Source organism: Trichomonas vaginalis, chromosome II (assembly GCF_026262505.1).
Source record: "Trichomonas vaginalis G3 chromosome II, whole genome shotgun sequence".
Lineage (NCBI taxonomy): Eukaryota > Parabasalia > Trichomonadida > Trichomonadidae > Trichomonas > Trichomonas vaginalis.
Genome location: NC_067204.1, coordinates 8,913,317 through 8,937,056, shown reverse-complemented (window position 1 = coordinate 8,937,056; position 23,740 = coordinate 8,913,317). Strand labels below are relative to the sequence as shown.

The following is a 23,740-nucleotide window of genomic DNA, read 5'->3' as shown; positions in this document are numbered from 1 at the left end:
CAAACGAATGTCCGACGTCCCACCTACTGAACCCGTTCCACAGCCAGAAGAACAGCATGCTCCAGCACCACAACAGGTTCCACCTCCACAAGGCTCCCCACAGCAACCTCAGTTCCAACAAGGACCTCCGAATTACTACCAATTTCCACCTCAAGGTTACTACCCACCACAAGGCTTTCCAAACTACCCACCACAAGGCTTTCCAAACTACCCTCCTCAACCCATGCCTTACTTCCCTAACCCTTGGATGTTCATGTCAAACCCTCCACCCCAATTCAAATTCCAATCTCAGTCCAAGAGAGACCAAGAGTTCGAAGAAGGTCTGAACCGTTTACGCAAAGAGTATGCCACAGCCCCTATGGAAGAAGACAGGCTCTCACTCTCTTCCCTCAAATCGACCGATTCGACTCGTACCACAGATTCGGTTCGTGACCGTGAAGACTACCTCAAGCAGTCTGAGAGACTCTTCATCCTACAACCATTTACAACTGGAGCTCTCAAGAACATGCGCAATTACGAAGGTCAGACACCAGCTGGAGACCGTAAAACAGACGTACTCGCAAGAGCAGTCCAACTGGTCAAGACAAAGACCGAGATAGTCGACTTCATTCTTGCAGCTTGCCCATACAAGTAAAAAATAAACAATTACGAGTTAAACTTTTTATTCTTTCTTTTCTGAGTTGTTTAGAGCTGGTTTCTCTTGTAGAAACCTTTCGTACTCTTCCATGGTCATGTAATTGCGAATTTGGTACGCAATTCCAGGTTCGTTGTTTTTGAACCTTACGTATGTAACGCTTCCATCCTCCTCAGGGAAGTAAGCTGCTAACATCTGACCAAGTTTTCTCGGTGACTCGGAGCTCATAAAAATGTCACTTTTTAAACGTTAAGTTTTTAGTCTTATTTTACCCTTTGTTTACCCTTTGTTTGTCAAGGTAGTATTGGAGTGCAATTTCTCCAAATTCTCTGTGTCGGAGTTCTTCAGCATTTTCCAAGGTGTGCCTGGAGAACTCAAAGAAGTTGTCAAGAAGATACTGCCATGCTGCTCTTCTGAGTTCGTCGGTATTTTGGAAGTGTTGCACCTTCGAGTCTTCGGACATGAAAAAATAACACTTTTTCAGCAAAAATAATGTTTATGTTAGAATGTTAGATCTAACATGTTTTCTAACACGTTTTCTAACATGGTCTAAAACTCTTGAATTTTCATGAGTTTTCCCGAAATAAAAAATAAAGTTGGTTTTTTTAAAAAAATATTTTTTTATTTTGTATAAAAAATATGATTTCAACAATCGGCACAACAACAGTTCAAACAACTACAGCACCAAACTCGTTAGTTATGAATCCAACATCTATGTTGGTAGAGATGAAAAACTTCATTCCTTCTTCATATACTTTCGAAACAAAAATCCAGAAGATAAAGCAAGAACTTTTAACAAGTAATTTAGACTGTAGTGCGAAAGATGAAACAAATGAACAGTATCTTTATGAAATGCAGGACATTATTGACCATTTACCCAAATTGCCTGAAATCCAACAACAAAAACTCACTATTCCTGAATTCGACGAAATTGAAGTTAAAGTTACTGACTCAGTAGAAATAAAGAAGTTCATACGAAAGGTAAACTATGAGTTTCTAGGATTTCATTGCAACCATAAGGTTATGGACAAAGATTGCGACATGGTATATAAGAACATCTCTGACCTTTACAAATCCGAAGAATTTAAGACCTACGACAACTTTGTTTCATTAGTTGCAAAATGTGTTTGGGAAATAAGAGATAAAGATAGAAGAGGTAAGGTATGGAACGAACAAATAAGACCCGCTATGTTCGAGATGAAGAGAGCAATTGACGCCTTAGTTGTTTTAGCAGGTAAGGTTTCAGAATATAACGCAAAAATGAACCCGCAATGTTCTAAATGTAAAGCAGCAATGAGGAAATATAACTACTCAGTCAAAGAGATAGAAAGAATGAGAAACGACTATGCAGACTTAAAGAAAGAAGCAGAAAAGCCAGCAGAAGATAAAATGAACATGTTAGCATTTCTGAACAAAAACTATCCAACTGCTGACGATTTCCTTCTATCTGACGTCAAGAAGAAGTATAAAGAAACTTTCGGTATCGTTAAAACATTCGATGTACTGACAGAAGAAATAGAAGCTACGAAATTGTTTAGAGTCATGAACCATCGCAACATATACCATGTAAAACGCTTGTAAATAGTTATGTTAGAAAACATGTTAGAAAACATGTTAGATCTAACATTCTAACATAAACATTATTTTTATTGAATTCCGTATGAAATTTCATGAATTTTGTATGTTTTAGACCATGTTAGAAAACATGTTAGAAAACATGTTAGATCTAACATTCTAACATAAACATTATTTTTATTGAATTCCGTATGAAATTTCATGAAGAACAGCGAGTAGTGAAAAAACCCTGGTCGCCAAAACTCTTTATTTTTCAAGCTTGACTTTTTACAATTTGAACTTTGTTTGCGTAGATATGAATTCTGAAAGAAGTATGAGGGTCTTGTATGACTTTGTACTTCTCCCATAGTTCATGTCTGTCAAACTTACCTGCCATGGACTCTTTCATAAGTTCCATGAAATCGTCTTCGGACAATCCAGGGAAAAGTATGATATCAGTAAGTATTCTCTTTACATCCTTACTTAAACTCTTGCTGTCTGTACACAAATGACAACTGAAATGTTAAAGTGTCTGAGCTTCTTGAGAATTCGACACATGTCTTGTTCTCTGTTCTTTAACAAAGGATGAGAAGCAAAGTCATCTAAGATAAGAAGACATCTATGAGGGTAAGTCTTCCAATCGTAAGATTGCAATTTCTTCGAAATGTATTCTATCTCTTTCTGTTTGTTTCTGAAGTGTTTCTTCTCTAATATTCTCTGCATTTCCTCATTTGGGTCTTTAAACTTCGAATTGACATACTCATTTATAGCATTGTACTTCAAAACTCTTCTTTGGTACTTCTTTATCCAATCTAACAACTCAGAGTCTTTTATACATACTAACTTAGACTTCTTTATAATATCTTTGAACGAATTGACGGTTTGGTCAAATTGACCAGAAGTACTACAAATGACAACTAACTCATAGAATGGGTTCTTCTCATCTAGTTCTTGTTGTTGTGCAGCCATTTTAAGATAAGTGAAAGTCTTACCCGACCCAGGTGGTGCAATTAGACCTGTTATACCATTCTGAGCAAATAAGAACTTGTCATGTATAGGCTTTATCTGAGCATTTTCTAACTTCCTCTTGTTCTTGTTTAAAACATTCTCAAATTTCTTGTCAATGTCAGCAAACTTTTTTTCTAACATATTTTTAGAAAAATTAAAATTTTATCTTTTAGAAAATGTCTAGCGATTTCGCTATCTATATTCGAGACAAACTTTTCGACAGCAAAACATCTGTCGACCATAAAATCTTACATAGTGTCAACAAGAAAGGTGAATTTGTTCTAAAGTTCTGTTTCTGGGAATATGACAAGAACCATAAAACATTAAGCAGAGAAGTCTTTAAGTTTGTCAATGACAGACTTGTTGACAGAGATGACGCCGATTGGAAAGATGAAGTCCAACAAAAGTTCTTAGAATGCAAAGAAGACACATGCGCTGTTCTTGAAGATGAAATAGAAAACAGAATAGAAGAGCTATTAAAGGACAAAGACTTTTACATAAATATGGTTGCGCCAAATTTGACATAACTCCACCAGAGAAGAAGAAGAAGAAGAGAGAAAAGAAAGAAAAGAAAGTAGAAGAAGAGAAGAAAGAGCCAGAGCCAGAGCCAGAGAAAAAGAAATTTGACATGTAAAAATAAAATTTTATTTTTAGAACATTTCTGGGTCAATGTCAATGTTCTCTTCCTCTTTAGGAGCAAACACTGGTTTAGACTCTAAAATCTTTTTACCCAATTTACCTTGAACTTCAACTATCTTAGACTCATAATATTCATAGTCGTCTGCTTTCTTTGGTTCATAAGGTATAACAAGTTTGTATGCTTTGCCTTCTTTAAGGTTTGAAAACCTTCTGTCAAAATTTTCTTTGACTGCTAACAAACCTTCTATGTCTAAGTCTTCAAATTTCGCACCATTTTTAGTCACAATAGCAAACTTAACTGGTTCGATGTTCCAAACTTTGTCAAATGTAGACTTTTCAAAATGGTAGAAGTAAACATTCAAATAAGCGAATGGGTCTAGTTCTTCTTTGACTTCTGTCATGTACTTGTTGACTGAAATATATTTCGTCATCTTTTCTATCGGATAAAAAAATATTTTTTTTAAATTTACTCATAAAAATTTTTCTTTGTATATACGCCGTTCTGTATGTCTAAAAGATTTTTGACATTTGCCAAGAATGTACGTTTAGAAGCTGCCATATAACCATACTCTTGACAATATTGTTTATATGAATCGTACAATGACCTTTCATCTAAACACTCAAAGTTAGTCTCATCTATGAACAGTTCATATACACTCTTGTTTGCTTCTAACAATGTTTGTCTTCTTCGGTATGTGGAATTTGTCTTGGATTGAACTTTGAAATATCTAATGTCATGAAATATGAGAACAAGTGGTTGTAAAAGTTAGGTGTCAAAGTTTCTGCTAAGTCGTCAAAATATTCTGTATCTTGCATATGAGAATCTGACGTTCTGACAACTACATATCTTCTGTCAGAACTTTCTAACTTCATCGGAACAACATTGTTTGAAACCATGACGAAGTTTGCAACATTTTCACAAACTCTTTGGTCTTATACTTTCTTTCAACAACTCCAACTTTGTCTGTTATAAGACTCTTCAAAGCATCTGAGTTTAAAACCTTTGTTGTATCTATACTTTGAAGTTCGTTACATACTATAAGTTTCATATTCTCTATTGAAGAGTTAAATTTACCGCAGATGTTTTCTAAGTTTGTCATATTCGGGTTCTAATAGCCCTCTAACAGTTTGCATAAGATATCTGTAAAGAAAGTGTTCTTACCTGTTCCTTGTTTTCCAATTATGATGAGAGCAGTTTCATTTTTAGCACTTGGATGTTGTAAGATGTTTGCAAACCAACATAAGATATACTCATAGACTCTTTCGTTTCCATTGCATATAATTTCTTTGACATGGTCTAACCAAGCTTCTATAACATTTTCTTTCCATTCTACTTGTTCGTATTTATATCCAGTGAAGATAGAATAGAAGTTTGGAGATGGTGTATAGAACTTTATACCACGAACTGAAAAATCTTCTAACTTTGACAATAAGATATCCCAAGCATCTAACATCTTCATACCAACTTGTACGACTTTTATTTTCTTAAGTTTCTGTCTACATTCTTGTTCTGAAACTATTGTTGCTCTTGGTTTGTTAAAGACAACATCCCATTCTTTCATGACATAACATTCTGGGGCAGAGTCGACATAAATGACTAAACGTTTCAAATTCTCGACTGCTTTGTTATAGTCTCTAAATGGACACATATTTCTGAACGCTTGGAAGTCATAAAAATCTGAAACGTCTATTCTGTACATTTTTATAAAAATAAAAAAAATATTTTTTTTATTCTTGACTTTGTTGTTGCATTTGTTCCATTTGTTGCATTTGTTGCATTTGTTGTTCTTGAGCTATTTGTTGTTGAAGTTGTTCTTGTAGTACAATACTTTCACCAGTTGCATCTTCCAATTCGAAACTTTCTGCCGTCATTGACAAATACATAGGACATAAAAGTTTTACAGGAACAAAGTTTGCGTCAACTAAGGTTAAGTTTATGTTTGCTAAAGTGTTTGAGTTTACTAAAGCTGAAAACTCTGCATTCGAATGAACAATAGGCAAACCAGCAGAGAAAGTGTTGTTTATACGCATGAGTATCTTTTGGTCATAGTAGTTTCTGTCGACATTCGAATAGCACTTTGAACCTAAGTTTGAAACAATATATAAAATAGGTGTACTTAAAGTCAATGGAACAGACAAACCTTGTATGACACCTTTTCCTGTTATAGGAAACTGTTGGTAGTAAAAACCAGATATAAGTTTTGTATTATAGCTCATATCGTTTATAGTAAACTCAGTCGGACATCCAAACATAATGAAACCTGCTCTAGTTGCAGCACATGTTACATCCGTCCTTAAAGTATTAAATAAGTCAACAAAACCTGTTGGTGGTATATCTGAGTAAGTATCTTCAAAGAAGTATTTTTTACCATTCACAACAACAAAGTCTTCTGGTGTCAAAAGAGCAAAACAGGCTTTAGTCGTCATCGTGTTTAAGGTCAGTTTACAATATCGTCCTTGAGGACTTTGTAAGTTTGTTGTTATAGAATTATATGACTCAGGGTTTTTAGTCGTAATAGTATAAACCACTATGTCTTCTGCCATTTACTTAGCAAGTAAATTTTAATGAAATGTTGTGGTCGTCAAATATTTTTATGACGTCTGGGAAACTATATTTTAAGTTCAACGTTTCACCTCCTTTCATAACGTATATCTTGTCAATGACATTATATGAAACACCACAGCAACTAATGTCGGGTTCTATTTCTTTGATGTTTATATCGTCTGCCTCTGTCAAAAGTTTCAATAGTTCTTTCAAAATTTCATGAGGTGCAATGACATATGAGTTCACTTTTACAGGGTTGTGTTCGACCAAGTTTAACATTATACCAAAGCTTGACAAATCTTCTCCTGAGTTTTAAGTTTGTCTTTAAGTTGTTGGTAGTCGTTTCGAATATCTGCAACAGAACTTAAGTCTCTGCTAACTTCAGGTATGTTGGTTGTTCTTTTACAGGAACTATTGTTATACCATCTTCGTCTTCGTATGGTTTCCCCACTTCAACATCTCTTTCTTTGACATTGACAACAACACTTTGACTGTTTGTTTGAGTTGGTGAATTTAACTTCACATCTGCCACCGCCATTAAACCTTTTGAAACACTTACGCTTCTATTTTTCGGAAATGACATTTTACTTAGAATAAAAAGATGGACGTATTCGAGTATCTCTTCGAATTGAAGCAGAACAAAGTTTACACACACAAACAATACAAATACATTGACAGAATAGTTCTTTATACAAACAATGGAAAATGTTATAGAATAGCATATTTGCTGAACCAAAATATTTTCATAAAGCAAAGAAAGTTGGTATAACTGAAATGGTGAAAGTTCTTGAAGCAGACAAAAATATAACAACAAAACTGACCGATATTTCTAAAGGTAAGTTTATAATACAATACTATGTCAAAACTGGCGTACTGTCAATATTTGACGGAGAGAAGTCAGTTCAAGAACAACTTACTGACCTGCTGCCAAAATCTGCTCGATGGAAGCTGTCGTTATGCCAATCTGAGGAGCCCCAGCAGGTTTCATCGAACGAATCTTCAAAAGAGCATCTTCCGTGAAAAGTGCTATTGGTTTTGTAAACTTCTTTGCTTTCAATTCATCTGGACCGTCTCTGTCACCAGTATATTGTATTTGAACTGTACCAACAGTTGAAATACCACCCATAAAGTCTTCTGAGTCAGCAAATGGAATGCCAAGCCAAAAGTTTGAACGGTCTCCATTTGTATATTGAGTTTTTTGACCTCCTGTATGAGTCCATACTTTCACATATGGCATAATAGAACTTTGCATTTCAGGGTTAATGGTTGTTGTGAAGTTGTTGTTAAAGTTCATAGCATCTAATGTCAAGTTGTATGACCTCATATCCTCAACTGTAGAATATTCTTCTCTTGGATAGTATTTGCCATCTATGTTTATATGGTATTTAATACCAGGGTTGTAGAAGCAAGAATAGTCATTTATAGTTCGTCTGAACAGTACAAACATAGTATCTGCATGTTTCATTGCAGTTGTTAAAGCAATATCTGTTCTTGCACCTGGGTCAGCACTTTGGTTTCCAACTTCACCTGCAAAGTCTTTGACAGATATTTGGTGTATAGGGAACATAAGTGGAACTGCAATATATTTGGCAGCTAAAGCATTTGAAATATCTGGGTCCAACATATAGACTGCAAGTCTGCTTTCTATTCTCTTGCATTCAAATTTTTCGCATGTGAACTTAACTGGGTCCCAAGCATCTCCAGCAGCATTGAAATAATAGTTTACTTCAGTGTTGAGGTTTGAGAAACCAAAGTCTAAGTCAACTTTGTTTTTGCAAAAGTCGGCGAATGACATTTTATTTGTTCCCACTACTTCTGTAAGAGTGAATGGGTCTTGTGTTGGTGCAATGACTAAGTTATTTTTGCTTGGAGTAAGTTCGATAGAAATTTTTCCTGCCCAGTTTGGCAAGTATCTTAAAAACCTGAAGATGAGGAAAGATGACAAAGGAACTCTAAGTTTCAGTTTTACTTTGGTTACTGCTGCTGCAGTTTGTCCAGAAAGGTTAACATAAACTCCTGGAACGTTAGGGTCAAGTCTTCTTATTTTCTCAATAGTTGCATACTGGTCTGTTTGTTCTCTAGCTTGTGGTTGTACTGAGTTTCTCAAAGCGAACCATTCATAGTTTGCCCATGTTACTGTTTGAACTAAGTCAGAGTTAGAATATATCTTATATCCCATGAAAACTTCTGGAGCATATTGGTATCCGACATAGAAAATTCCATTGCAACCTTTCTTGTCAGACAACTTGGCAGAAGGTTTTATTTCAATGTCTTGTTCCACGTATAAGAAAGAGTTGTCAATAGAAATTATATGAAACCTGTCGCAAGCAATATCTACTGTTGTTGAAGAACCTTCTCCAAACTCACCTACGTTTCCATAAGAAACAGCAGTTGTATATTCGTAAGTTCCAGGAACTATTTCTGACCTTCTAATGGCATTGTCGCATTCGTTATACCATTCGGAAACATTTCCGTTCATGGCATCCAAAACTGTTGGCGTTATATTCTGAGCGGCGTACATTTCATATGAGTAAAAATATAGAATAGTTGGATTTATATGTCATAATAGAACCCACTCCGACCAAGCTTTACTTTCTTCCTGACTGAGTTTTTAACTCTTCTTTTTCCTTCATTGCCCTCTGCTTGAAGTTGTTGCATCTTTGCATTATGTTCATCTAGTATGTTGCAAATTTCCCATGTCCTTTTTGCCTTTTGGCTCTGGTCGCCCATCTCAGGTAACCTATATCCTAGAAAGAGTTTGTCATAGTCTGTATTTGAGTCTTCGCGTATTGTTTGCATGACTCTTTCCTGAGTTTCAGGTTCAAGCTCTTCAAACAGTGCCTGTCCATATGGAATAAGCTCGTTTCCAAATATATGTTTTTGTAGCCATTCTGGTTTTCTTTCCATGTTACCAACAATATCTTTTGTGAATGGGAAAGCTTTTACCCAATCTTTCAGTCTTCGTCATTTATTTCTGTAGTTGGTTTTATTTTGTCAAGGAACATGTTTTTCAATACTAACATTTCATTTGGTACTGTCCATTTGAGTTTTCTTAAATATTCATCCCTTCTCGGTTCATTGTCTGCAAAGTAAGTTTTTATGACATTTTGTAAACTTTCGTTTGCAAGGTCATGTACAATAGGTTCTCTTCCTTCTCTCTCCCTAACTTTCTTTCTAAACTCTTCACCAAATATACCATCTCTATGGTTCTGTGTAGTTCTTTGAGATAAATGTTCTAGAACGTCAGGTGTTATATTTCCATCAGCCATGTTCATTTCATACTGGTCCAAAATATCTGCATCTTTCATATCTTTCAATGGCATTAAAGCCGCGCTGAAAATACCAGCTATATCTCGTTCACCATTCGCTTCCATTGCGTCTACAACTTCTTGGAATTGAGGTTGTAAGTTTATGAACCACCTATCCGATTAGCTTTATGACCCCATCTCATTGTAGTTCCATCGTCTGCAGAAACAAAAGTAGGTTTGTTTCCATATTGGCTAGGTTCTGAATGAACTTTAAACAATGTTTCATTTCTATATGTTTTCTTGAAATTTAACCTTTTATCTTCACCGAGTTCATCCGAAGATTGAACGTTAAATGCTCGTAAGTAAAAAGGGTTGTTGTATTTGTGTACATTTTTTTTCAGTACTTCCATTCTATGCTGAATATTTTCATCTGGTGTTGGAGTCTTTTGTATGTCGGCAAACATTTTTCGATATTCTTCTACTATGTCAGCCGAATCTTTCTTAGACTCTTGGAAAGATTCCATATTCACCTCATGCTCTTGTTGAGGGTCAAGATTTTTCGGCTGTTCCAAATCTTCATCTAGTTCTGTGAAGTTAGTTTCCAAAGGAGTGACTTGTTCGTTTCCTTCAGGCTCTTCTAGCTGTTGTTGCTGAACTATTTCTTCCATGTCTGGTTGTATCTGAACTTCTTCCTGTGGAGTTTCTTGTACCTCATCTGCTGGCATTTCATATATTCCGAGACCGTTTTCAACAATTTCCCTATCTACGTCATCCGCATTCATAAGCTTTTGTTCTTTCGTTCCGTCTCTATTTTTTACGCGTTTCATGACGAAAGTTGTATTGTCATTTAGCTCTGACATCAAATATCTCGGAGTAAATTCGTTCATGTCATTTGGATGATATGCTATTAAATCATATCCCTTAGCGAGCTTGTATTTTCCAGGTTTGAAATTATATCCCATTTGGTGCTGAGTCATAAAGCTAAATAGGTTCGGGTCAGTATTTCCATCCTTGAACTTTCCAATAGCTTCTTTATATCTGTCACTAAAGTCAATAGTATCTGGGAAACCACACTCTTCTTTAAGCATTTTTAAGAATTCTTGGTTTCCTTGTTCTCTACTTCTTTTATGTCCTTGCTCTGTTTGTGGTTGTTGTGCTGGTTGTGGAGGTGGTTGCTGTGCTGGTTGTTGTTGTTGTGCTGGATTTTGAACTGTTGGTTGTTGTGCAGGGTTTTGAACTGTTGGTTGTTGTGTTGGTTTTGGTGCATGCCTGTGTCTGTGTCCATGTGACGATGTAAATGTTCTAGGTAGTCCTGGTGCAGGTGCTTCTCTTGGAGGGTTTGGTGGTATATAAGTTCCACCAGCTGGCACATATGTTCCATCTGCAGCGTAATGTCCTACCTGACTTTTCGTTCTTAAGAAAGCATTTACTAGGTCTGTTTTGGTCTGTTGTAACTCTTTTTCTTGACTTTTCACAACAGTTGCTCTAACGGCGTCATAGGCACTTTGAACTGCCTGTCTCGTTGCTGCATCTGTTATTTTCGTCATATTTTGTGCTACTTCTTTTAACTCGTTGTCGAAACCTTCAGACTTCAGTTTCTTTCCAGATGAGAAGTCGTTCACTTGTTTCACCTTACTATGAAGAGCTTCGAAGGCGTTCTTAAAGTCAGCATTTGTTAAAGCTTCATTTGAACTGTCTTCATCCGCTTGTATTTTTGTCCTTATTGACCCTATGAGTTGGGCTGCTTTAGCGTTGGCTTGGGCATCTAACCAGTCATTGTTGGCTTTTATATATTCTGCGCTTTTCATTGCCTTTTGCATAGCCGCGTCGTTATTTTTACTTTCTTGTGCTAAGTTTTCATACTGTACGGTTTGGTTTTGCAACTGTAAAAGTTTTTCTGCCTTTACATTTGCTTCAACTTCTTTTTTATACTCATCGCTATCCATATATGTCTTCAGGGCTTTTTGTTTTATTTCTTCATCTTTCAGTACTTTATATTGAGTAGTATGGTTTTTCAAATTTATGACATCTTGTTCCATTTTTGCTACTTCTGCTGCTTTTTCTGACACTTTTTTCGCATATTCCTCTGTACTTAGTTCTTTCAGTTGTTTTCTTTCTTCTTTTTCTCTACGTTTAACTCATTGAGTTTCTTTGTGTGTCTGTCATATTCTAGTTTCTTTTCGTTTTCACTTATTTGTTTCTGTATGTCTATGTTTGACTTTTTGACATCTGTTATTTGATTTTTGAGTGAACTCAAATTCATTTGACTTTGAGGGTTATAAGCTGTTCCGTCTGCAGCTCCACCATAGCCTGCCATTTTCGCTAAAAGTGCCGCTCTTAAACCTCCACTCTGTGCACCAATAACTCGGTTTAAAAGCATAGGGTTGCTTGACATTTGTTGCAACATAGTGGGGTCATTCAGCATTTGTTGTTGCAACTGTTGTTGTGGTGTCAGTTTTACTATTGGATGTTTCAATGCTCTCTTCCTCTTACGTATATTCTTACGTAGCTTACGTGGCATTTTAAGTGAAGTTAAAAAGCGGTTTTTGACAGATGTTTATATGACACTTTTTGTTCAGCACAAAAAACTACTCGGTCAACAGCGACGACTCTCAAAAACCGTTGTGTAAAAAGTTTTACCGTTGGACAAAAAAGTATATATAGAAAAAAAAAACGTTTATAGTTCATTCAATATTTGAGATGGAACGGTTTTCCAACGGTAACTATTAAATAAAATAAAAAAATAGAGGGGGTCTCCGTTGACGAAAACGGTTTATTTTAAACTTTTCTATGAGTAGTCCGAAAAAAACAGTTTATTTTTGTCTAATGGAAGGAAGAAAAAGTGTCGCAAACAATTCGTCGACTACCTCTGCAGTTAAAGTTCCTACAACTTATGTCTCACCATTCTCAAAACCCTTACAACCTCCTATAATACCAAAGCAACTTCCTCATACAATTGCAAACAATTCGTCGACTACCTCTGCAGTTAAAGTTCCTACAACTTATGTCTCACCATTCTCAAAACCCTTACAACCTCCTATAATACCAAAGCAACTTCCTCATACAATTGCAAACAATTCGTCGACTACCTCTGCAGTTAAAGTTCCTACAACTTATGTCTCACCATTCTCAAAACCCTTACGACCTCCTATAATACCAAAGCAACTTCCTCATACAATTGCAAACAAATTGTCCAACAATTTGAGTTCTTCTTCTCAAAACAAAGAACAGCTCAGCCAACAGGTCAGCAACAACAACTATCGGAACAGAAGCATTTTCAGAAGAAGTTCATACCAATCAGACTCCAATCGAACATACAGAAACACAACCACCCGAAAATACAGAAACACATCCAATCGAACATACAGAAACACATTCTGCAATGACCACTAGGTCGCAAACACGATATCTCGCCTTTTGCAAACAATTTAAGTCTCAAATTCAAGACACACAAGATAGCGACACTCCTCTTTCAGAGAAAGTTCGTAGAAAATACGCAAAGAAAAGGTTAGAATTGTTAGATAAGTTAAATGAACAGTGGGGTTCAGAAGACAATCGAGATTATAACGAGATGTTTCAAGCTGTCATGGATGCCATTCAGCCTCTTGAAAACGAAATCAAAGACCCTGGCGTACTTGTTGACATGTTTGCTTCATATTTACCCGTTACTGCCAATCTCATAGCGTTGCAAGCTATTGACCAGTTCATTCACTTGTTTCCAAAGAACTTGCAGAAGCATTTACAAGAAGTTAAAGTTGCTGAATTTGTCCGTTTATATCCAAATTCATACAATTATTTGGAAGAATTGAATGAACATGGTGAAAGGTCATTCTATTTATATTTCTACACAAAAGACAACCAGTCAAAACGACTATACTGCATTGAACCTATGCCTCAATTCGTAGACAATTTCCACGTTATAACAACTGTTGCTTTAGATATTCCTGCCAGAGTTCCATATGGAGGAACAGTAACTATCTCAAGCTTTCCCAAGGGCTATAAAGGAAAGCCTCTCACAATTGCAAAATTCACACACAGCAGTTGCCAATTTGTTCAAGATGTCGAGTTCCATTTCCTCAACAATACGACTTTCATCATAGAGACTCCTCAAGAAGGTATATACAAAGTTTTCATTGCAGGATTTGTTGCTCCCAATGGCGAAGAAGAAGAAGTCGAAGAAATCCTCACCTCAGAGAGCGAAGAAGAAGAAAATTTCCAAGACATTCAAGATTCAGAATATACCGAATAAAAAAACAATTTAAGACTAAAAATTTAATTTTATTATAATATTTTATTTTTTTCATCTGGTCTTTGTCTCATTCCTCCTCTAGTTTCTTAGGGGCTAGAGGGCACGAAGTGCCTGGAAGCCCCACTACCTTTTTTTTTTTTTTTTTTTTTTTTTATTGGTTTTTAAAATTTTGTTTTTAGTGACAAAACTAAAAGCTACAAAAAAAAAAAAAAAAAAAAAAAAAAAAGGTAGTGGGGCTTCCAGGCACTTCGTGCCCTCTAGCCCCGAAGATGTTTAGTATATGAAGTTCTTATATACGGGTCTTCCAGGAGCTTTTCACAAATATATGTTTTCATGTTTTGTCAAGACTTCTTCGTAAAATCAGACAAAAATAATGTTTAGGGTAGAAGGTTAGATATAACCTCTTTTCTAACCTCTTTTCTACCCTCTTGAATTTTCAAGACTTCTTCGTACATGTTTTGTCACTTTTCTGTCACTTTTCAGGAAAAAACATTTTTATTATTATATATAAATGAATTTTACAAAACCTCCGTTACCGTTCTTTGGAAATAAGAGTAAATGTAAAGATATTATATTGAGAGAACTTAAGAAACTACCGAATGGTCTAACATTTGTAGATTTGTTCGGTGGAAGTTTCTATATATCCCATTTGTGCCATACTGTATTTCCTGACTCAAAGATTATATGCAATGACTTCGACAACTATATGAACCGTCTCAAACATATTCCAGACACTAACAAAATATTGAAAGAGTTAAAAGAAAAGATACCTATAGGTAAGATGGAACGTATACCATTAGATAAGAAAAATATTGTGAGAGAGGTTTTGAAAAAAGCAGAATATATAGACTGGGATAGTATATCTGCTAGACTATTATATAGTGGTGCTATAAGAGTTCATGACATTGAAACACTTATGTCAAAAGTTTTATATCTCAACTATACAAATGTTTTCAAAGAGGACATAGAAAAATATATTGAGGGTATAGAGTTTGTGAGATGTCATTGGACAGAGTTGTATGAAAAATATAAAGACAAGGAAAATGTTTTCTTTATGGTGGACCCACCGTTCTATAACACATGGGATTTTCAATACCAAGTAGACTGGACTTTGAGAGACTCTTTAGAAACTTTAGACGTTTTACATAACCATCCATGCTTTTACTTTACATCCGATAAAAGTGGTTTGGAAACCGTTATGAGATGGTTAGAGGACATACATGACTATGAGTTTAGATATGACAAGATAGAATATGAGAGAGGTCCTATAAACTGGAGAAAGTGTCACAATAAAGAAATTTTATTGGTAAGTAAATGTGGTTTGAAATAGGACTACTTGTTTTAGGTTTTTTCCATTGTGTCATTTATTTATTTGACGTGGCAGAAAGATATAGAGAATATGAAGATGAACCAATGTCTGCAAATGTTCAGCATATGTACTCGTAAGAGATATTTTTATCTAATATTAAATGGACGCACAGAACTTAGCGAATGCACAGCAACCTGGACAACCAAACCCAGAGAATATTCCAAATGAAGTTAGAATACAAACTGCAATGGCAAACTATGGTCAAGTGCCAACAGATGTACAAATGCAAACTGCCATGTCAAATGACGCTGCGTTAGGTTTGCCACCATGGTATGCAAATATGAGATGGAAAGAGTTTTATACAAACCCTGAAGTGGGATATAAACAACTTTATGCAGATGACGCGAACACAGGAGTTGACCCAGAATATGTTTTCTACCAGAGGAGAAACAGAATGTATGAGCTCCAGTTAAAGAATGCTATGGAACTCAACAGGAAACGTAAGAGACTAGGCGGACATTAGATTTTTACATATAGTAAAATGGGTTTCTTCAGTAGTATTGGAAACTTCTTTCGAAATGTTGGAAGAGGTATATGGAATGGAATAAAAACCGTAGGAAGAGGAATTTGGAACGGAGTCAAAAATATTGGTAAAAGGGTAGGTCAGTTCGTTGGTATTATACCTAAAGACCCTGAACCAGAAGAACAAGCTCCTGTTATACAACAGCCTGAACCTGCACCACAGTCTAGTTGGCAACCAAATCCAACACCTCAACCGTATTAAAAAATTATATTTTTACCGTTCGATAGTAGTTGTATATGAAACTAAGTTCTAAGTAAAACGCATGGTATAATGGAATTATTCTTTTTCTTCCATCTGTAGTAAACCATACTTGAAAGTCTGAAATACTTCCACTTGGTGGTTCGTATAACTTTGTAGGTTTTTCGTAAAAGTCATTTGCCAAGCATAAGAAAGAGTTTTGGGCGCCAGAAAATGAAGCATGAACAATAATAGCAGCTGGGTCGAAAACATCTTTAAATAAATATGGTTCATCTCTTGCATATCGACTGTAAATATTTGCTAAAGGAAGTTCGACTTTCTGATTTAACATTCTTTGCAAATAATACCATGACATTGCAGTGAATTCTGTATATATTTGTTCGTCTTTCTTTGGATTGTCTTCGTAGATTTGAAATGACACTTGTGAATTTTGTTTGTCATATACAATTCTCACATAAAGTGTGCTCTCGGTATTTGCATATTCATCAGCATATTTTGCATAACATGAATTTATTTTATCTTCTATATTTTTTAACGCAGTCTGTAGAGAAGATGAAAGGTCAACTTGTATTAGCTCAATTCTTCCCACATTTTTCGTTTCCCTTCAGATATATAATCTATATGAAACCTTACAATAAATGGAAAACTTTTATCTTCTACAGACACAAACTTCATTCTACGAAAGCCAATAGCTTTTGTGACAGATGGGTCTCTTAGCCATCTTAATGGGTAGTCAAAACGATAGCCTTCATGCTTTACGGTCTCTGTCTCAAACTTTTGACCGACATTCGTAAAAAAGTTCATCTAATGGTTTAGTTGTAGCAACTCTTGAATTTTCTTTTTCTATTGGAAGCATATTTTATCTAGAATAAAAATGTCAAAGAAACAGCGTCTATGAGAGAAATACAACACAACCGACAACTCATTATGCAAGCTCTAAATAAGAACACAACAAACTTTTCAAACTATTCTAAGATATCTGAGTCATTGAAAGAAGGAAACTTAAAACTGACGATTAAACCCAATGACAGACGAGTTTCTGTTTCAAGACAATAAGAACCATACTGTTTGTATAAATCCAACAAAAGAACTTTAAACGAGAAACCTATAGATGAACTTCTTTTGAAAGCAGATATTGACAACAAAGCTGACAAAGAGTATGTCATTGAAAAAGTTCAAGAAGAACATGACAGAGCAGATGCAACATATGCAACAAAAGAGGATGTTGAAAAGAAAGCTGACAAGAGTATGTTGACGATGAGTTAGCATATCTGGCTAGTGGTTAGTGAAGAAGGCAGATAAGGAATATGTGGATGAAAAAGACAATGAAATTAAAAAAGGGTTGAATGGTACCATGAACGGACATCAAAGATTTTAAAAATAAAGCCAATACAGGGTGGGTTTCAGGATGTTTAGACCTTAAAGCCGACAAAGAAACTGTAGATATGTTGACACAAACGGTTTCAAGTCATACCAGAGGTTTAATGGAAGATGGACAACAGTTGAAAGAGCTTGAGAAAGGTGTTACAGAGTTAAGGAATACAAAAGCAGACTCGACATGGATAGCTGGATATGTAGATGCAACAAAAGAACGTATTTTAGCATGGACAGAAGGAACATACCCACAAAAATATCATAGACATAGCATCTCTGACGTAAATGAACTTGAAGAAAAGTTATATAAAAAAGCAGACAAAACAGAGCTTCAAACATTAAAGACAGAAATACTTCAAACAGTATATCCTATAGGTTCTATTTATACGTCAATGAACTCTACCAGACCAGAAGTAGTACTTGGTTTTGGAACTTGGACTCAAATAGTCGACAGGTTTTTGTATTGTGCAAACTCTTCAAAGGAAACAGGTGGAAGTAAAACGATTTCAGGTGAAAATTTACCTGCGCACAGTCACTACATAGATTTAAGTACATCTCAAGCAGGTTGGCATAAGCATAGAATTGGGATTGGTCAGGAATGAAAAAAGGTAAAGGATATGATGTTAAAGACGACGTTAGTTTGCTATAAATTGTTACTGGGTGACACTCAGGGAGATGGAAACCATACACATCGCGTTTCAGGATATACGCAAACAACGGGACAAAGTAAAGACTACATGCCACCTTACATGACAGTTTACGCATGGTATAGAATTGCTTAGTCGTCATTTTCAACTTCTTTAGCATATTCGTCAGGAGTTGTCTTATATTTGTTAGGAACTGTCTTTGAAAGTATACCACCTTGAACTTTGACAAGTTTGAAACGAGGTCTGACAATAGTAGTTTTATCTTCTGCTTGCAGTCTGTACATTTTGCCATGTTTGCCTAAAACTTCATAATATTCTCTTGTATACTTTCTTCTATTTTTACGAACACGAAGTGAGTACCTGTCGAGTTCCCATTGTTGTCATAGTCAATAGTATTTTCATATGGGTCGCGTTTAGGTATTTCTATTTTTACTTTGTCACCTTTCTTAAGTTTGAAGCCTGGCATTCTTTCTTGTTTGTCTCTTTTGACTAAACTATTAAATATATAGTCTTTCTCTAAGTCGGGTTGTTTTTCATTTCTTCGGGGGAGTGGTTTCCCAAACCTTTTTGTTTACGGCTATTGTAAATATTTAAAACTTGTCTCATCTTTGCCATGGAGAAGTGTCTATATTTGTCGTCATATGACATTTCATCTACCTCACCTTGTGGTTGATTTAAGTCTCTTAAGATTTTTATACAACTGTCAATGACACCAAGAGCAGAATGGTTTTGGTCGACAATGAAATATTGGTTTACATTTTTTGAACGCAGATAGTTTTTAATATCGTCTGATTTGAAAGAACTTTCACAGTCAGATGTCAGTTTTGTTGGATGGTATTTGTCAACGAATATTGTCAAAGCTGCAAGATATCTAAAATATTTTTGGACTGTAATGGTATGGCTTCACAGTATCTTGTGTTTTGACCGACAAATATTAGCCAGTATGGTGGTCCATCTTCTCTATACCTCGGAATGTTTTCCAAGATATCCATAAACCAAGCATTTGGTGTTGAACTAAAGATTTTTATCATGAGTGCTTTCTTTGTTGCCTTAGAAACATAGGGGTCCTTGTTTGGATTCGTCATTTTTTACCCATAAGAAATGGGTTTATTTGGCGCATTAGCAGGAGTTGCATCCAGATTTTTGCCCGCAGTGGGAACAATAGCCAGAGGTGTATTTGGAGTTGGAAGGAAGATTTTGAGTACATTAGGTATACTTAAAGAGAAAGCACAACCTATTATACAAACTGTACAGAAAGGTTGGGATGTAGCACGAGATGCAGCAAATCTTATTCCAAATCCTGAAACAAGAGGAAAAGTTCAAGGATGGATGGACAATGTAGGAAGACAAGCAGGAAACTATTATAACAAAGCAAATGACTACTATAACCAAGCAGGACACTATATGGACCAAGGTGAAAGATTCTTTAACAGAGGATATAACCATGCACAACAATGGGTAAACAATAACCAACCTCAACCGCCTCAAACGTGGGGAATGTAAAGTTTTTTACTGAGATGAAATGAACAATACAGCATTGAGACAAATGGGTTCAAGATGGATTTGTCGGCTTCCAGCAGTTACACAACCACGTGTTTGTCAAGTTCTTCCTATACCTCAGGAAGTTTTAGACCGACTTAAAAAACCTAAACAACCAGTTGAAAACAAAACAAACTAAAATTTTTACTGAGATGAAATGACCGAAGAAGTTGAAACGGTAGATTTGACACCACAAACAAAAAGTTCAGAACCATTGTCAAAACCTGTCAAAGAACTTACAGATGAAGAGAAAAATTCAATAATAGAAAGTGCCAGGTCTGGAAATACAAACCCTAACTACAAAGTCACTTTTCATAGAAATGGAACGGCTAGTATCTCAAAAAAGAAACAGACTCTCACAAATAAAATATTGAAGTCTGAAGGAGCTTTCGAGACAACAGATGGAAAAGTTTACTTCACTGACCAACAGTTCATTATAGAACATCTCATTGACTTAGAGTCGAAATATTCTAAACTTTACAACAAACACAAAAAGTTGAAAGGAAAACAAAAACAAATGGCATATGATATTTATGAAGATGTTGACGACACAACTGTTCCTGCAGGTGAGGTAAAGTCAGAGGAACCGAAAAGTGACGAAAAACCGATAGAAGAAGAGAAACCAAAAACTGAAGATAAACCAAAACCAAAGTTTAGTTTCCAAACTAAACCAAGTCAACCTTCATTAGCTGGTATGGGTTGGCGTCAAAGACTTATGGCAGCAGGCGGTTACGTAAAGTAAAGAAAAAACATTTTTTTATTTTTATAAAAATGCCCCCATATAGAATGGATAGAAAATCTGCTAGAATAAAAGCAGAGTTAGAAAGATATGGTTGGAAAGTTTCGAAGAAGTTTAAATATAGGAAGGGAAGACCCATAAAAGTCTATGACAAACTGTCTGGTCTTCGCTATGAAATGGACTTGGAAACAGCACGCGCAAATTATCCAAACAGATTAGAGAGGTTAGAAGAAGAGCGTCTTATGGACATGCCTTTCGATGTTAACGAGCCGCAAGTTGAAGGACACGACGGCTTTGCCAGATTCTACTGGAAACATGACGAACAATTGCATCCTTTGAGAAGGAAAAAAGGTAGTGCAGAGGATGGTCATGCTCCCATGGAAAGAACAAGATATGCATATGAGAAGTATCGTGAAGTTAGAAGTCAAATTACTTCTGGTCGAACCTTTACAGTAAACTTTGACGAAGGAAAGAACAAAGAAGGCTTCATGGGAGTACTTGCTGCAATTCAAGATGGAAATAAGAAAGGATACAATCTCAGATTGACCATAACAGATTTGGACGGTCATATATACTATGCGCATGGCAATGTCACAACAGCTGCAATGCTTCTTGACGCTTTCAAGACTACAAAGAGAGAACAAATGGTTGACTCCGACTCAGACATTTTGAATGCAATTGAAGGAATTGCAAGTGTCAAGTTCGAATGGTACCAACCTAACCCTCAAGCAGTCAGACAACATGCTGGATACTTCCCCTTCATAAATAAGTCTGACATTGACTTGACAAGGTATGGAATTTACAATTCAATTGAAACAATTGTCAATGAACCTTGTATTCTTACATGTCTCAGGAACTCTGGTCTTGTTACAGATGAGAAAATGAAGTATCTTGAGTCATGTGTGAAGACAAGGTACATTCTCAGAGGTCAATTGTCAAAAATTGCACCGTTGGCAAATGTCAATATCCGAGTCAACATACCTACAGCTAAAGGTTCTTCACATGACGACTATGTTGTTGAGTTCAATTTACCATGGTTGAAGATTGCAATTGTCCACAACCACTTCATGTTGAACGAAAGTCTTACAAACCCATTGTTCGGAAAAGGCAAGTGCAACATTGTCAGAGCTGTAAACATTCTTTTCGAGAAAGGTTTGTTGGAACCAATTCCAGATGACAAGCTGACAGAAACTTTTGTACCAAAAGACGAAACAAACTTTTCACTGTTAGCAAGACCAAAAGTTGTTCCAGACAAAGTTCTAGTACAAAAGAAGTACACAGCTCCAAAAGGAGTTGGATTGTTCGGATACCAACCTGAACCAGAAGAACTTCCAATGAGGTTGCAAGAACTTCAAGATGCTATAAACAAACTTCCATTGAGAAATCCAATCGACGTCAAATTGTATTGGAGAGCATCAGAGTTAGCTCAGAAGGTTTTATATGAAACAGGTTGCTTCGACGATGTTTATGAGATAACAGGAGAAGTTTCTCAGAAGATAAGAGACTCACTTGAATTTCCACGAACTGGTCCGATTGGATGCGACAAGTTCGACTCAGATGAAAAGATATACTATGTCGACCTTAACGCTGCGTACATGAGGTTCGTCCAATATATCCCGACTGGAATTCCAAACGAAGATGGTGAGTTCCCGGGAAGGAACTATACAGTTGGAAAAGTCATACAACAACTGTATGATATTAGGAAAGCTTCAAACCCCAAACTTGCAATGACACTCAAATTGCTTATGAATTCGACATGGGGATATTCCATTAAGAAACCTCAAGAGATGAAGAGTAAACATTATGAGAAGGTCGACAACTTTGTTGAAAGGTTTTCTCCTTTTGTTTTGAAGTACGAATTCACTCAAGGTCAAAGTGGCTTAGTAACCACATTAAAACCTATTGTCGAACATTGGTCTTACCCTCAGTTCGCAAAGGCAGTCCTTGACAACTACAACAAATTCTTCTCGGAAGTTAAATCCAAAGTGAAGGTATACTATGAGAACATCGATGCGCTCATGACGAACGAAGAAGGCTATAACAAACTCATTGAAATGGGTTTAGTCGGTGAAAAGATGGGTCAATTCAAATTGGACAAAATTTTCACCGAAGTTCATGTCCTCTCCAAGCGTAAGTACTGGGGCATACTTGAAGACGGCACAGAAATAAAACATTGCATGAAATAAAAAATTTTTATTCGAATTTGAATCGGACAGGTCGAGTTACACCATTCTTGGTCTCAAACTCATATATAACCTGTTTGTTTGTATTTTCGTCGACTATGGCACGAGACACAAACATTGACCAAACGGACAAAAAGTGTCATTTCAGATGGTCCCGCAGCCAATCGCATTCGAGCACTTCGAAGAAGCCTTACGTTCCAAGGGAGAGGGTGTCTGGTGCAAGGCAGAGGTCATGAGACTCTACGAGCAGTACATCCTCAATGCCTGGGAGGACAAATCGTCCTTGGAATGGCAATTCTACCAACTCCTCTGGGACGACCTCCTACGCAACTGGGATGACGAAAGAGTCCAATTCAGAGGTCAGGAACTACTTGTCCAAATTATCCTTAATTTAAGCTACTTATCCAAATAAACACCTAAATTTACTTGGGGTTTCCCCCTAAAATAAAAATTTTTTTTTACTCTTAGAACCACTCGAGGTTCTCCTTACGGTTGTTGAGCTTGTCACCGTCAATGTGTCTGACCCTCGTCTTCTTGTCTGGATTTGGAACCCATTGCATACCGACAAGCCTTCCCATGGAAATTGAACCGTAATTTCGAAGGTTAAGGTTCAAGTGTCCCAAGTTGTTGAGGACTGGGGTAAGAACCTTGCCGGTCTCCTTGTTGCGGATTTTGTATGGGTAGGGTTGGGAAATTTCATAAGCGTCATCGGCAACAAGGGTTGCCCAAACTTCCTCTTCTTTGTGTTTCTCTTCTTCCTCTTCTTCCTCTTCTTCCTCTTCTTTGATAATACCTTCGGCAATTCTGTGTTCACGAATTACGGTGTTGGAGGTTCTGTCCTTTCCGAGTACCTTCCAGATGGCGTCTATCTCTTCGAAGAAACGGTAGATGAGTCTGGCAAGGTCTCGGTTCTCTCTCGCGTAAATGCGCAAGGTTTCCGTGAAATCGTTCAGGCGTTTCTCATTGGAAGCTTGGTTCATGAGGACATCGGCTTTGAGATTGGTCATCTCTGACATAAGACTACTTTGGAGAGTCTTAACGGTGTTTGTCAGATGAACTTTCAATTGGGCAATTTGAATTTGAACTGGGCGCTTGTCTGGCAACCATGAAAGGACATCTGCTATTGTGTTCGGCTTCGGTGCTTGTTCGGACATCGAAAAAATGAAGTGGTTTGAGAATGACGGTTTTACTTCAAAAAGCTTGTTATGACAGTTATGTCATACAACAAGTTTAAAATAATATCTTGTTCTTCTTCTGAACGTTTGTTGTCTCTTCCGATAAAAGTTTCGAA

At 36.4% G+C, this 23,740-nt stretch overlaps 14 protein-coding genes and 5 pseudogenes across 19 annotated transcripts, besides 2 other annotated features; 10 read left to right on the top strand and 9 right to left on the bottom strand.

Moving 5' to 3' along the window:
* Positions 1–8,847: part of a mobile genetic element that runs on past the window's edge.
* On the top strand, positions 8–634 carry TVAGG3_0510950 (uncharacterized protein; the record flags this gene model as incomplete). Its single annotated transcript, XM_051236944.1, has 1 exon — positions 8–634. The coding sequence occupies one exon, from the start codon at positions 8–10 to the stop codon at positions 632–634; it is 627 nt and encodes a 208-aa protein (XP_051094768.1).
* Positions 662–862, bottom strand: TVAGG3_0510940 (uncharacterized protein; the record flags this gene model as incomplete). Its single annotated transcript, XM_051236943.1, has 1 exon — positions 662–862. The coding sequence occupies one exon, from the start codon at positions 860–862 to the stop codon at positions 662–664; it is 201 nt and encodes a 66-aa protein (XP_051094767.1).
* On the top strand, positions 1,487–2,215 carry TVAGG3_0510930 (organellar and viral DNA polymerase type B; the record flags this gene model as incomplete). Its single annotated transcript, XM_051236942.1, has 1 exon — positions 1,487–2,215. The coding sequence occupies one exon, from the start codon at positions 1,487–1,489 to the stop codon at positions 2,213–2,215; it is 729 nt and encodes a 242-aa protein (XP_051094766.1).
* TVAGG3_0510920 lies at positions 2,463–3,337 on the bottom strand (annotated as a pseudogene). Its single transcript has one exon. A coding segment is annotated over exon 1 (875 nt).
* Positions 3,847–4,266, bottom strand: TVAGG3_0510910 (protein of unknown function, DUF4108 family; the record flags this gene model as incomplete). Its single annotated transcript, XM_051236941.1, has 1 exon — positions 3,847–4,266. One exon carries the CDS (start codon positions 4,264–4,266, stop codon positions 3,847–3,849), a length of 420 nt encoding a protein of 139 aa, XP_051094765.1.
* Positions 4,493–5,535, bottom strand: TVAGG3_0510900 (annotated as a pseudogene). The gene has a single exon. A coding segment is annotated over exon 1 (1,043 nt).
* TVAGG3_0510890 (protein of unknown function, DUF4106 family) lies at positions 7,294–8,175 on the bottom strand (the record flags this gene model as incomplete). The annotated part of the gene is made up of 1 exon (XM_051236940.1): positions 7,294–8,175. The coding sequence occupies one exon, from the start codon at positions 8,173–8,175 to the stop codon at positions 7,294–7,296; it is 882 nt and encodes a 293-aa protein (XP_051094764.1).
* Positions 8,848–9,016: 169 nt separating the features above from the next.
* On the bottom strand, positions 9,017–12,149 carry TVAGG3_0510870 (annotated as a pseudogene). Its single transcript has one exon. A coding segment is annotated over exon 1 (3,133 nt).
* A 1,065-nt stretch (positions 12,150–13,214) lies between these two features.
* Positions 13,215–13,877, top strand: TVAGG3_0510860 (attachment subunit-related family; the record flags this gene model as incomplete). Its single annotated transcript, XM_051236939.1, has 1 exon — positions 13,215–13,877. The coding sequence occupies one exon, from the start codon at positions 13,215–13,217 to the stop codon at positions 13,875–13,877; it is 663 nt and encodes a 220-aa protein (XP_051094763.1).
* A 1,469-nt stretch (positions 13,878–15,346) lies between these two features.
* TVAGG3_0510850 (uncharacterized protein) lies at positions 15,347–15,709 on the top strand (the record flags this gene model as incomplete). The annotated part of the gene is made up of 1 exon (XM_051236938.1): positions 15,347–15,709. The coding sequence occupies one exon, from the start codon at positions 15,347–15,349 to the stop codon at positions 15,707–15,709; it is 363 nt and encodes a 120-aa protein (XP_051094762.1).
* Positions 15,710–15,974: 265 nt separating this feature from the next.
* TVAGG3_0510840 (uncharacterized protein) lies at positions 15,975–16,298 on the bottom strand (the record flags this gene model as incomplete). The annotated part of the gene is made up of 1 exon (XM_051236937.1): positions 15,975–16,298. One exon carries the CDS (start codon positions 16,296–16,298, stop codon positions 15,975–15,977), a length of 324 nt encoding a protein of 107 aa, XP_051094761.1.
* A 662-nt stretch (positions 16,299–16,960) lies between these two features.
* Positions 16,961–23,740: part of a mobile genetic element that runs on past the window's edge.
* Positions 18,120–19,073, bottom strand: TVAGG3_0510830 (annotated as a pseudogene). The gene has a single exon. A coding segment is annotated over exon 1 (954 nt).
* TVAGG3_0510820 (uncharacterized protein) lies at positions 19,090–19,491 on the top strand (the record flags this gene model as incomplete). Its single annotated transcript, XM_051236936.1, has 1 exon — positions 19,090–19,491. One exon carries the CDS (start codon positions 19,090–19,092, stop codon positions 19,489–19,491), a length of 402 nt encoding a protein of 133 aa, XP_051094760.1.
* On the top strand, positions 19,511–19,666 carry TVAGG3_0510810 (uncharacterized protein; the record flags this gene model as incomplete). The annotated part of the gene is made up of 1 exon (XM_051236935.1): positions 19,511–19,666. The coding sequence occupies one exon, from the start codon at positions 19,511–19,513 to the stop codon at positions 19,664–19,666; it is 156 nt and encodes a 51-aa protein (XP_051094759.1).
* On the top strand, positions 19,685–20,269 carry TVAGG3_0510800 (phage tail repeat-like family; the record flags this gene model as incomplete). Its single annotated transcript, XM_051236934.1, has 1 exon — positions 19,685–20,269. One exon carries the CDS (start codon positions 19,685–19,687, stop codon positions 20,267–20,269), a length of 585 nt encoding a protein of 194 aa, XP_051094758.1.
* TVAGG3_0510790 (uncharacterized protein) lies at positions 20,314–20,997 on the top strand (the record flags this gene model as incomplete). Its single annotated transcript, XM_051236933.1, has 1 exon — positions 20,314–20,997. A coding segment is annotated over one exon (684 nt), but the record flags the coding sequence as incomplete, so codon positions are not given.
* Positions 21,538–22,452, top strand: TVAGG3_0510780 (DNA/RNA polymerases family; the record flags this gene model as incomplete). Its single annotated transcript, XM_051236932.1, has 1 exon — positions 21,538–22,452. A coding segment is annotated over one exon (915 nt), but the record flags the coding sequence as incomplete, so codon positions are not given.
* On the top strand, positions 22,587–22,788 carry TVAGG3_0510770 (annotated as a pseudogene). Its single transcript has one exon. A coding segment is annotated over exon 1 (202 nt).
* On the bottom strand, positions 22,914–23,603 carry TVAGG3_0510760 (HNH endonuclease family; the record flags this gene model as incomplete). The annotated part of the gene is made up of 1 exon (XM_051236931.1): positions 22,914–23,603. The coding sequence occupies one exon, from the start codon at positions 23,601–23,603 to the stop codon at positions 22,914–22,916; it is 690 nt and encodes a 229-aa protein (XP_051094755.1).